The 12,382-nt window shown below is 28.3% G+C and overlaps 1 protein-coding gene across 2 annotated transcripts in view; it reads right to left on the reverse strand.

Moving 5' to 3' along the window:
* LOC145185989 (uncharacterized) overlaps positions 1-12,382 on the reverse strand; it is a 58,449-nt gene that overhangs the window by 24,272 nt on the left and 21,795 nt on the right. For both annotated transcript variants that reach the window (XM_090098434.1, XM_090098433.1), the window contains 21 exons: positions 11,735-12,310; positions 11,063-11,599; positions 10,728-10,937; positions 10,024-10,557; positions 9,318-9,857; positions 8,874-9,080; positions 8,231-8,746; positions 7,582-8,130; positions 7,204-7,365; positions 6,371-6,907; positions 5,673-6,230; positions 5,225-5,428; positions 4,597-5,142; positions 3,961-4,488; positions 3,565-3,768; positions 2,934-3,452; positions 2,209-2,745; positions 1,712-1,921; positions 1,141-1,623; positions 377-922; positions 14-220 (listed from right to left, as the gene is read on the reverse strand). In XM_090098434.1, the coding sequence (XP_089954560.1) occupies positions 14-220; positions 377-922; positions 1,141-1,623; positions 1,712-1,921; positions 2,209-2,745; positions 2,934-3,452; positions 3,565-3,768; positions 3,961-4,488; positions 4,597-5,142; positions 5,225-5,428; positions 5,673-6,230; positions 6,371-6,907; positions 7,204-7,365; positions 7,582-8,130; positions 8,231-8,746; positions 8,874-9,080; positions 9,318-9,857; positions 10,024-10,557; positions 10,728-10,937; positions 11,063-11,599; positions 11,735-12,310 (8,910 nt within the window). The remainder of the gene's footprint in view (positions 1-13; positions 221-376; positions 923-1,140; positions 1,624-1,711; positions 1,922-2,208; positions 2,746-2,933; positions 3,453-3,564; positions 3,769-3,960; positions 4,489-4,596; positions 5,143-5,224; positions 5,429-5,672; positions 6,231-6,370; positions 6,908-7,203; positions 7,366-7,581; positions 8,131-8,230; positions 8,747-8,873; positions 9,081-9,317; positions 9,858-10,023; positions 10,558-10,727; positions 10,938-11,062; positions 11,600-11,734; positions 12,311-12,382) is intronic.

Raw genomic sequence — 12,382 nt, forward strand, 5'->3', positions numbered from 1 at the left:
AAAACATATTTACAGCATGCAAGATTGTTGACAGCAGTTAAACTGATAGCTTTTTCACATGAAAACTTTTTCAAATGGCATTCACTGGCATACATTACTCTGTTATTAGCACAAATAGGTTCATAGTGCTCATTACAAATTGGACATAAGCATTCAACTTCACGACCAGTTTTCATTATACAAGTTTTATTGTCATCACATGCATCATGGTCACACATTCCTAAAAAAAAAATGCATCATTCTTAATAAAAAGATTTTTTTTTAAACAGAAGTATATCTTAAAAACAACTCAATAACTTTTAATCAATATTAATTTAAATAACAGAAAATTTTTTGTTACTAGTTAATTTTTTCTATAAATATTGTGATATCTTACCTAAAACTAAATTGTCTGCAGTATCACTAGCAAGTTGATGACTAAGAAAACTATCATTAAGATTAACAAAATCTGAACTTCTTTTGAATAAATATTTTATATCTTCAAGATTGTCAATTTCACCAATTGCAACAATAATAACATGAACACCTTCTTCTTTCATTAACAAAAGCTCTCTATTTGCAATACTGGATAGCTTGCTGTTGATAAAAACAACTAATGTTTTGAATGAGCCATACCTAGAACCTATTTCAGTATTTGTGGTTTTATCTTTAAAAAATATCAACCGTGCATTTTTCAACACATCTTCTATAGTTGCTTTAACATTTTTAGTATTGACTAGCTGTATGAGTTTTGCTTTTACTAGGTAGTCAGCAATTTCATAATCAAAATATTTCCAATCACCATAATAAAATAAACCTACATTAGTTGCATCTGTGCTTATTACTCTTTTTTCAAGAAGTTTTTGTGCAAAATCTTTTTCAATAGCAAACTCATTTTCTGTGTTTTTTCCACCAAACACAATTCCAAGATCAAGTTTATCATCTAAAAACATAAAAAGACATTTTTCGATGATCATTTAATCAATTTCAGTATTTGATAATTTGCTTGATTTTTGAATAAAATTAATACAGAAAGAATAAAAATTGCCATTTTAATTAAATTTAAAATAAAATTACCTTTTTAAATAATGTTTATTTTTATTCTTTCATTATTGCTTTAGAATAACTTTTAAAATGAATTTGAAAAACTTAAAAAACTACCTTTAAACAAGAGAGTTGCAATTTTTTTTTCAACAACATCCAAGATCCCTGGAAGTTCATTTGAATCAGGTACAGTAACAACATCATCAAAAATATTTTCTAAGTTGTTTGAGTTTCCCAAAGCAATCACCAGGACACTACACCCAATACTTTTCAACCTTTTGAGCTGACTTTTTAAAGTTTGAATTTCACTAGAAGTACTTGCATACATTTCATGAATAAATACAGCAAGATGGCCACTTGTTTTCACATCACTAAGAACACTAGCTAATGATGGTTGCATATTTAACTCATTAAATGACATTTTAATTAAGTTAGTGTTGTTTATATCAGTTTTTCCATAAGTGTACAATGAAGTAAAATCTGGCAAATCAATTTTAAATAACTTTTGTATTGCCTCAGCAAGCTCATGTAATCTAAGAAACGTTTGTGTACTGGTCTCAATAGGTAATGCAAAGAAAAGGTTGAAACTTGCCTTTATTGCTGTAGAGAGAAAAGTAAAAAAAAGTATTAAACACAGTAACAGACACAAACACAGTAACACACACAAGCAGTAGCAAAAGTGACTCACAGCATGGCCCAATCTTTGCCATGTTAATATTTTCTTTGATTTCACAAGCTTTCTTTTTTAACCAACAATTACTTGCATATGTCTTTCCATCAGAACCACACACAATTTTAAAAGCATCATTACAAATTGGACACAAACATTCAATATTCTTTCCATGTAAAATAACACACTGGGAGTGAAACTCACACACTGATTGATCATCACATTTAACTGAAATCATATTGAGTATACTTTGTTCATAAATTTTGGAACTTATATTTAGTATAAAGGTTATCAACTAACTATGCAAAAGCTCAAAAACACATCTTCTTTTTTTTCTCTTTCTGAATTTATTAAAAAAAAATTTTTTAATGCTCGAGGGAATCAAAAATTTCTTTAAAACTCAAAAAAAAATCTACTTAAAACTAATTTGGTGACAGGTTTGGTTCTTTCTTTTTTTTTAACTTTTTAAAACATCTTTTCAAATTACTTTATGCTAAATTACCAATAAACTATACCTTTATTTAGAAGTTCATCTAAAGGCTTTGTAATATCAATATCTTCAGTATTATCTTTAACAATGACTACTTTTCCGTTATTGCCCAAATTTCCCTCAATACCATAATCAGAAACTTTTTTTCCCATCAATACAATTATGATATTTATATTCTTCTTGTTGAAAAATTGGGAAATTTTCTCTTTTTCATTTGGTTGAATGCTTTCATCCACAAATAAAATGATTACTTTCTTTCCAACAGAGTCAGACAAAAACTGGGATAATAATGATAGCGCATGACCTACACTGCTTTTGCCTCCTGGGTTTTTTAAACTAGCTACTATTTCTTTTGTAAAACTAGGATCAGAGTTTGCGACAATCTTGTTTTCAATGCCATCTTTGTACACTATCACTTTATAAAAGGTTTTCATTTTTTTAGCATCATTTTTAGAAATAATAAAGTTAATTGCACCTTTTTGTTGCTCAAACCATTTTGCTTTTTGAGGTTCATTTTGCTTACCAAATGTAGTGAGTAAAAATATCATCTCTGGTTCCTTTTCTATTAAGAGTTAAAAGAAAAATTAAAAAGCAAAAAAAACGATCATGTTTATGTGAATAATATGTACAAATGATAATAAATACAAATAATATGAAAAGTTATTTTATTTTTACAACTTATTTATTACATCAGTAACTAAAACTATATATAGTTTAACCATTGTAAAATTATATAATGTAAATATTTACCATTTCCTTTTAGGATAAATTGTTCTAATTCAGGAAATAATTCAGGAATTTTGTCTGGATTATCAATAAGAATCGTATCAGTTTTGTTCTGAAAATATTTCAATTCCTCCAAAGCTTCACCAATTGTAACAAAAACAAGATTAATGCCATTTAATTTAAAACGATCAACAGTTGAAATGTCTAAACCTTTTCTAACAGATGTAAATATTACTACAGTCTTTAAAGAACCTTTTGAAAGCCCAGTAAACTGTGGCAACACAGATTTTTGTAAAAAGTCAAAAGCTTCTTGTAAACTTATAATTGATGGCAGATCATGAATACTACCTAAAACATACTGAATAAATGCAAGACTTTTCCCATCTTCAAAAGGTAATATAATTTTGTTGTTAAGTGCAATAGAAACTGAACTTGTTGTTGGATCAAACACACTCACAAAGCTTTTTAAAAACTCGCTAACACCATGCTTATGTTTTTTCTCAATGTTTAGAAGAAAAATAGTATGTTTTTCATGGAGATGGCCTAAAAGTAATCAATCAATAAAACAATAACAAAATCCTCTGACAATTTTCAAAAAATTCACAAAAATGTTTTTAAAAAGCAGTAAAATTATTTAAGACATAATTACATTTACCACAAGGACCAACTTTTAACAATTGCAAATGAGTTTGATGAATGCATGCAAACCTCTTCATATGGCATTGAGATGCAAATGATTGACCTTGACTTGCACATACTGGTTCATATTCATTTTCACATATGGGACAAAAACAAGCAGGTACGCCATTTAAATATGAACAACTTCCATAAAATGAACATCTTTTTGTAAAACAAGAATCTGAAAAATTAAATATAGCGGAAATTTATCTGAAATTATTTCATTTAAGTTATTTAAATTTGGTCATTAAGTTAGTCAGTATTGATAGAGTATTTTGAATGGCTTCAATATATTGAAAGGTAATCCTTACAACATGTTAAAGTTTTTTTTATCTTTAGTAAAAGATAATAAAGAACCTAAGAGTGGTTTTACCTAAGTCAAGAGAATCAGATATGGATTCAATTACTTGAGAAGGATCTTCTTTCATGAGGAAAATGTTGGAATAAAGACCTAAACTATTTTCCTGAAGAGTTTTAAAGTTTTTTTCAAATGCAATAATAAATAGCTGAACTCCAGAATCTGAAATCTTTTGGTATTGTTCTGCAGAGACAGTCAAATCTTCATCAGAAATTAGGAAATAAATCCGCTTCATCTTCTTCTTTCCTCCATCGTCAATTGTAAACAATTCTTTAATAGTTGATAATTCAGAGATTAACTGTACTGAAGTTCCAGTGTAAGAAAATGATTGTTTGATCAGACGTACCAGAAGATCATGTGAGAGCACTTCACCTAACTTTTTATTTATTTTGAATATACCATTAGAAAAAGATAACAAACGGAAATTCTCATTAGATGTTGTATACTGTTGAATAACTTTAAAGATAAAATTTTCTGCTAATCTTATGTTTTTATTGTCTTTTACAACAGTAAGTAAACCAATGTCAATTGAAAGTCCTCTATCTAAAATATACAAATTTTTTGATTATTAAAAACAAAGTCTGTTTTTTTACAGTATGAAACTTCATAATTTTTTTCATTACTCATAGTAAATTTAAAAAGTAAATATACCTTTAGATTTATGAGCAAGATGGTCAAGTATGGGTAGTATTGTAGGAAGTTTTCCTGGCTCATTAATTGAATGTCTAGTCCCACCAGAATTTAGAATAAAAGTGTTAATTGTACTTAGATCTCCTTCAATCATATCAACTAAAAGCATTTGGATACTCTCCTCTTTAGCAATTTTAAATGTTTCTAAAATTGACTTTTCATAATCCTTACTTAATGCAAAAACAACCAATAATTTTGGTAATTTCTTTTGTAAGTCAAAAACATTTTCCTCAACATGCCTAAGCATAATCGTATAATTTGCAGTGCCACCAACAATAGGCATGTTTGTTATACTATTGAAGATTTGATCATATGTTGCTCCTTTGCTAAAAGGAGTAGACTTAGTGAGGTTACCAAATGATACAATAGAGATACGAATCATACCAATACCAATTTTAAACTGTTTTAAAACTTCTTTAAGCAACAACTTGATTTTGATTATATTGACCTTTTTTACATTGCTTGATGTGTCAACAGCAAATACAATGTCAAGCATGCTTGAGAAACCTAGTTATTAAAAAAATATATGATGACTTCTATTCAATAATTTGTCTATAAAAATTTTTAAAGATCAAAAAGAAAAAGTTACCACACGATGTTTTATTAATAATTTTCAAATCTTTTTTTTGTTCACATGCCACTTGCTTCATCCAGCATTCACTAGCATAAGTTCTTTGATCAGAAGCACAGACTAAGGAATATGTATCATCACATACTGGACATATACATTCTGATGAAGATAGTGATTGGTGGCATGTAGAGTAGTGCTTGCAAGTATTATATTTACACGGGTCTATAAAAGATTTGAAAATTTTTTCCTTTCTTTTAAAACATGTGATATTTAAAGTCACATCATTTATTCAAATCATGAAATATTTCAAGGTGACAGAATTTGAACCAAACATTTTTTTCTCAAAATTATTTTCAAAACTTAAACTAACTAATTATAAAAAACAATTTTTAAATTAATAGTTTACATTTATTTTCAGATGAAATTTATAAACTATAGATTACAAAAAACATATATAAACACATACCAGGCAGAGTATCCTTGAAAAAATCATTCTTGTCATGTTCATTCACACTATCAAGAAAGTGTTTCACAGTATCAGCTGGTATGTTTTCACTGTTAAGAAAGTCTACCATTCTTTTAATGCCTGGATTTTTACCAAGAGCCACTAGTATCACTCTGATATTCTTCAAATATGCTTTCTCTAAAGAATTCTTTAAATTATTTATATTTTCTTCAACTTCATTAAAGAAAACAACTAAGACTTTTTCCACATGACTTCTTGATTCAAATTTAAACAACTCTTGAGTTATAACCATTAATGCTGAATACAATTGCTTGCCATCTCGAGAATCATTTAACTCAGATAAAGTGCGTATAATTTCTTCTGAAGAGAAGTACTTCTGTAAAGAAAATAACAGCTTAGCTGTGTCAGCAGAGTTTATTGCAACAGCTATGTTAACATTTTCTTTTGATATATGATATCTTTTTATGGCAGCAAAAGTGAGTTGTTTTTGGATTTCAAATAATGTGGAGTTATTAGAGCCAGTCAACACAAATCCAACATCCATTGACTTTGAAATTCCTTTAAAAATCAATCAGAATTTATTCAAATTAAAAAATTTTCAAATAAAATAATTTATGTTTTCCTTGTTTGCAAATATTCAAAAAATATAAAAATGCAAAAAAAGTAAATAAACTTAATCTTTTAATAAAAACTTTTACCTCTACCCAAATTAACATTTTCTGACATCTCTGAAAAAAATTCGGGCAAGTTACTGTTGCTTTCATCATTTACTTCAAGCAAGTGCTTCTTACTAGTTGCTAAATTGGTCAAGTAAGTTGTGTCTTGATACCCAAATGAAATAATACTTATAACAATGCCTGACCTTTTTAAATTTTCTGAAGCTAAAATTGCATCATGATCTTTTTCACCAGGAGAGCATAAAAATATAATGAGATGTTTTGATATTTTCTCTTTTGTGAACAAATCATCCTTGAGTAGATTTCTTACATTTTGATTCCCAGCTGCTGAGCTACTTTTTAGCAGTTGCAGAGCCACAAAAAACGATCTCATATTTAAACCATTTTTAACGGAAATTAAAATATCAATATTTTCTGAGTAACTTACAAGAGATAGTTGAAGTTGCTCCAAACTAAATACTTTAATAAAGTTTCGAATAAAATCTTTTATCTGATCAAGCAACTGTTTAGGTGCTGAAGCATCAACAGCAATAACCAACTCAAGAGGGTTAGAAATTCCTTTAGAAAAAATTTATTCATTAGAACATACTTTTAAACAGCAAATTCAAATTATCTTCAATATGAAGAAAACAAAACAAACAAAAGATTTTTAAAAAAAAACTGTTGCAACTATTATCGATTACAACCCCCCCCCCCCTTCCCCCCAACATTAGTCTTTTAAAACTAACAAACCTAACATTAGTCAAGTTAGATAAAACGACTTTTAAATATCAACAATTAAAACTAACTACAAAAAAAACATCAGCACTTGACAACATGAACTTTGCACTAACATTGGTCAGTAAAATACTTACCACAAGGACTCAATTTAGAAACACCAATAAAAACATTGTTTTGGCATGCAAATTTTCTTAATAAACATTCTGATGCATAATTACGACCATCACTTCCACAAAGAGGTTTGTAATCTTGTTCTTCACATATTGGACAGGGAAACTTTGGTTTTTCTGGTAACTCTGAAGTAGAATTATTGATTTATGAAAAATGATATTTAATCAAAAATGGCAATAATAATGATTAATGTTACAATTTTCCATAACCTAGTGTTACCTGTTTTTTTGTTGTTTTTTTTTTCTTATTTTTAAGAAAAGTGCAATAAGATAACTTTTCATCAAAGATTTATAACCACCAGTCTACATTTGAAATATGTGGTATGAAATAAAAAAACATACTTGGTTGTAAAATAACATCCTCAGGAAAACTAAACATATCCTTAGAAATTTCTAGACCAATCACTTTATAATTAAAATCATGAAACTGATCTTCTATCTGTTTATCAACAATAAAAAGCAACTCAGCCCCATTTCTGTAAAGTTCATCAGCAACTCCAGTAATTTCAGTTATTGAACCTTCTGGTATTAAGTCAACCATTACAACTACAAACTTGGCTGCTTGTGGTCGAGCTCCATTTTTAACTAAAAAAACATCATTTACCATGCGCATTGATGAGCGAAGATTTGACCCATCACCTTTATTTGGGATGCTGCTGATAAAATCCAACAGATTACTTACAGATAATGTTTGGAACCCATTTAAGTAATTCATTACCATTGGTTCATTGCCATTCACAATAATGCTTACTAGAGCCCTCTTTTGATCTATTATGTATTTATGTATTATTGAAACTAATAATTTCTTTTGGTTGTTAAACACGGCATCTTTATTTTCTCCAGCAGCACCAATTATAAAAACCAAATCAGTGGATGCATTTTGAGGTTGTTCTTTAAAAATAAATTCCAAAACAAAGTTCAAAATTGAAACAAATTAAATACAAAAAGTTTCACTTTTAAAAAATCCAAAAAAAAAACTAAAAACGCTTACCTATATAATTTTTGATGTCTCTAAATAAAGTGCTGAAAAAATATGGAAAGTCATAACCCTCTTCAATTATAAATGTATTATCTTTAATGAATTCATTGGACTGTTTTTCTATGAATTTATTGCCAACTCCAATGACTTTGTAGTTTACATTTGACAATTTTAAAAACTCCTTTATTGAATTCTTGTTGATAATTTCAGGATTTGCAGCCAGAAAAATGACAAATTTTTTGTTACTAGATATTTCATTTAGCTGAAGAATAACATCAGATGGATTTTGTTCATCTGATATATTAAAAGAATGAAATTTTTCTTTTTCTAAACCACCTGACTTACTTTTGCATTCAATTTCTGAAGATGAACAAATATTAATCAATACAACATTATCAACTGTATCTGCTAAACTTTTAACAAAATTTTTTTGAAATTCCTTGAAGTCCTGATGCACATGGCGATATGTTTCTGATTCAAGCACTGCATTATCAACCATGAATACCAAATCAATTGTACCGCTTGTGTCTAAAATTATTGAGAAATATCAGCAACATTTTTAAGTGTTACATCAACAGATATAAAAACACTTTCAAAAAGTAATCAAAAAAATTGTTCTTCAAGACTTTTTTTTTCTGTTGCTTTTAAATCTTACCACATGCTTCCTTTTGAATCAACTCAATGGATTTGTCAAGTAAACAGGATTTTTGGTAGAGGTGACATTTTGATGCATACAAAATTTGATTGTTTCCACAAACAGGTGCATAAGAGGGAGTGCAGGATTTACAAACACACATACTCCTTTGCTGACTAATAGGAATACATACTCCATTGCTGATACATTTATTGTTTGCACAAACATCTATAAATCAAAGATTACAGAGACTGATGTTTAAAAAATACATATATATTTATATATATATATATACTTAAATATTATCTTTTATATTAAGATCTTTTTATTCTTTAAACTTAAAGCAATACTTATGTTATAAAAAAGTATTTAGAGATAGAGAAAAAAAGAGGAACTAAAAAGGACTGAAAAATATATAAAGTTAACATTTGAAAGATAAAAAATTGTAAAATAAATTCTGAAAACCTTTATTCAAATAATCCAACAATTTTTCTGAAAAATGTTCTGATTCTTTAGGAGTTATAAGTTTTCCACTGACACTCAATATTTTTGCCTGCTCTATGTCAAACATTTTACTCATTACAATGACAATCACATAAATGCTGCTTTTTTCCAAAAAGTCAGTTATTTCAAAAAGCGCTTCATTGGTATCGTAAAACTTGTCAGCAACAAACAATATAAGATATTTACCAGCATTTGTGCGACTACCAAGACTTTGAGTAAATAATGGTGTTGTCAAAATGTCACTTAATTTTCTCTCATTTTGAAGATTGTTTTCTAGTTTTGTTAGAATGTCATTATAGTTTTGTAAGTTGATCTCATCATATTTCTTTACAAAGCGTAATGGACTCATAAGAATGAAAGCAAATTGTGTAGCAAATGGTCCAATTACAAAATTTTGTAACATTTCTGATACAAGATGCTTTTGATACTTAAATGATGCATCAGAAAAGTTTCCAGCTGCTCCAAATAAAACAGCAATATCATTGTACTGAGAATTTGGCTCTGAAATTTAGTAAAATATTTTAAATAAAAAGTTATCTACCAAAAAACACATTACAAAATACCTTGCATCTCATCATATGGATGTGTTTTGATACATACATATGATGTGATACAAGATATTTTTTATCAATAAATTTTATTAGAATTTCAGTAAGGCAGACTTTACCTGAGAAATGCAAGATATTATCCAACGGCATAACTGATGATACAAGTCTTTCAGCATGCTGTATGTTAATAACACGTGATTTACTTCCAGCAATATCAATAAAGAACTCAATGGGGGTTGATGAGTTTAGGACAATAATGGTTAATTTTAAATTTTTCAATTGTTGGGCAACTAATTGACTTTTTTGCTTCTCCTCTGAGGTTATTTTACCACTAACAAAGATAACCAGATGCACTAATTGATCTCTTTTACTGTTATTTAACATTTTGTAGAAAACTGTATTTGGAATACAATTTCCACCAATTGGTTTTAAATTTTTAAAATAACTTGAAACATATCCCACATTCATAGAATTAAAGATTTCAGAATGAACCTCAGCAAACTCTCCAAAATTTATGAGTGTGATTTGCTTCAGACTTGACTTATATGCTTTTAAAAGCTCAACAGTATAGTTTGATATATGCAATAAATTTTCAGGGTTGGTACCATTGGAAGTGTCTATTGCAAAAACTAATTCTATCTCTTTTGAAATGTCTAAAGCAATACATAAAAAAAGGATTTAAATTCAAGTTAAATACTACCTAATTATAAATTATTGTTTTATAAAATTGTTCTTTATAATCAAAACCATTATTATAATATCAATATAAACCATCAATACAATCAACACAACTATTGCCAACAACTAATTTATATTTGGTTACCGCATGCATTTCTTTTCAAAGGAGTAATATTTTCTTGCATTTGGCAAGCATGCTGTTTTAGAAGACATTCAGAGCCATAGGTTCTTCCATTACTTCCACAAACTATAGAATAATCAGAACTCTCACAAATTGGACATACACATTCAATAGAGCTGTCTGCACGCTGAAGACATTTAGAATAAAAGTTACACTCATGTGACTTGCATTTATCTAAAAATTATAATAAAATCTGATTTAAATAAAAAATTTTATGAAAAAAAAATAGTTATAACAGAAAACAAAAAACTAAAATAAAAAACTAAAAGATTAATTTGAGAAACAACATTTTTTTAAACCTGACATAAGCAAAAAATTGGGAAAGTTAAAGAGCTGATCGTCTTGTAAAAAGTATGCATTTGCTGGGTTTCCAAACAGACTGTTGAGTGCTTCTTTGTTTACTCCTGGCATCCCAAATATCACTACTTTGGCAACATTTCTGTTAAAATGTTCTAGATTAAAGGGAGTCATCCAAAACTCTGCCTTACTTATAAACAAAACTACTATTTTTTTGGAAGAATACCGAGCATGAGGAGGAGAAGAAAATTCTTCAATTTTTTTAAAAATCCAGTCATATCTGCTTTCAATTTCATCATCATTTTGTAATTCATCAATTTTTCTTTTTATAACATCAAGTGAATCATCCTTTGAAGGAGAAATTTTAGTAACTTCTTTTCCAATTTTGAAAATAGTAACTTGAACAAATAAAGGTGAAATGTTGAAACTGCTGGCAATTAACTTGGCAAAACCTTGCTGCAGTTTAAACAAGGTTTGATTGGTTGATGGAGAAAGTCCAATAAAAACATCAATAACTTCATCAGTTTCATAAGATGGTTCTAATTTGAGAAAAAAGTGGTTTTATCATTTCAATGTACCTTTTTTTTTAATGCATTTTTATTTTTTACATATACTTTTTTTTTACCGCATTAATACAAATATTTGATAAAAATCAAAAAATTTGAACAAATTACCAAGAATTCTGGCTACAGCATTTTCAACATCACCAAGTATAAATGGCAGTTCTTGAGTCATAACTTTGAAAACTTGATTGATAGATGGAGTTTTGTCTTTGTTTCCAGTAGAAACTAAATTTAGCTCATGCGAAAATATATTATCTCCTACTGCTAAAACAATAATCTTCCAGCCATTTGCTTCTAAGTTTGATACAGCTTTTGATAACTGAACGTCCTCCCCATTTAAATCTTGTCCAGCTTTGAACAGAACCAATACTCTTTTAGCTGTCAAATCATTTTTGTAGTTTTTCAAAATGAAATTCATAACATAAGCAATGTCTCTAAAACCACCCACTTTTTTCATGTGTAAAATATTATTTTCAATATCATGGATTGTTTGTTGCTGATTTGTTGACAGATATTCATTTACAGCTTTCCCATAGACAATTAAGCCAATGTTCAATTTATCTGTCATCACTCCAAAACTTCTTATAGCATTTTGTACAAAAAGCTTCATTTTTTCAAAGTGTTCATCAGGAACATCATTTGCACCATCAAGTGCATACACTATATTAAATTGCTTAGAAGATATTCCTGAACAAATGCAAAAAAGCAGAAATATGATTAAAAAATAATGTCAGAAAAGTATAGTAGATAATAAAAACA

The sequence above is a fragment of the Hydra viridissima genome, unplaced genomic scaffold (genome assembly GCF_058129835.1).
Source record: "Hydra viridissima isolate aposymbiotic clone 2 unplaced genomic scaffold, HvirCarnegie_v1 scaffold_9, whole genome shotgun sequence".
In the NCBI taxonomy this organism is placed as follows: domain Eukaryota; kingdom Metazoa; phylum Cnidaria; class Hydrozoa; order Anthoathecata; family Hydridae; genus Hydra; species Hydra viridissima.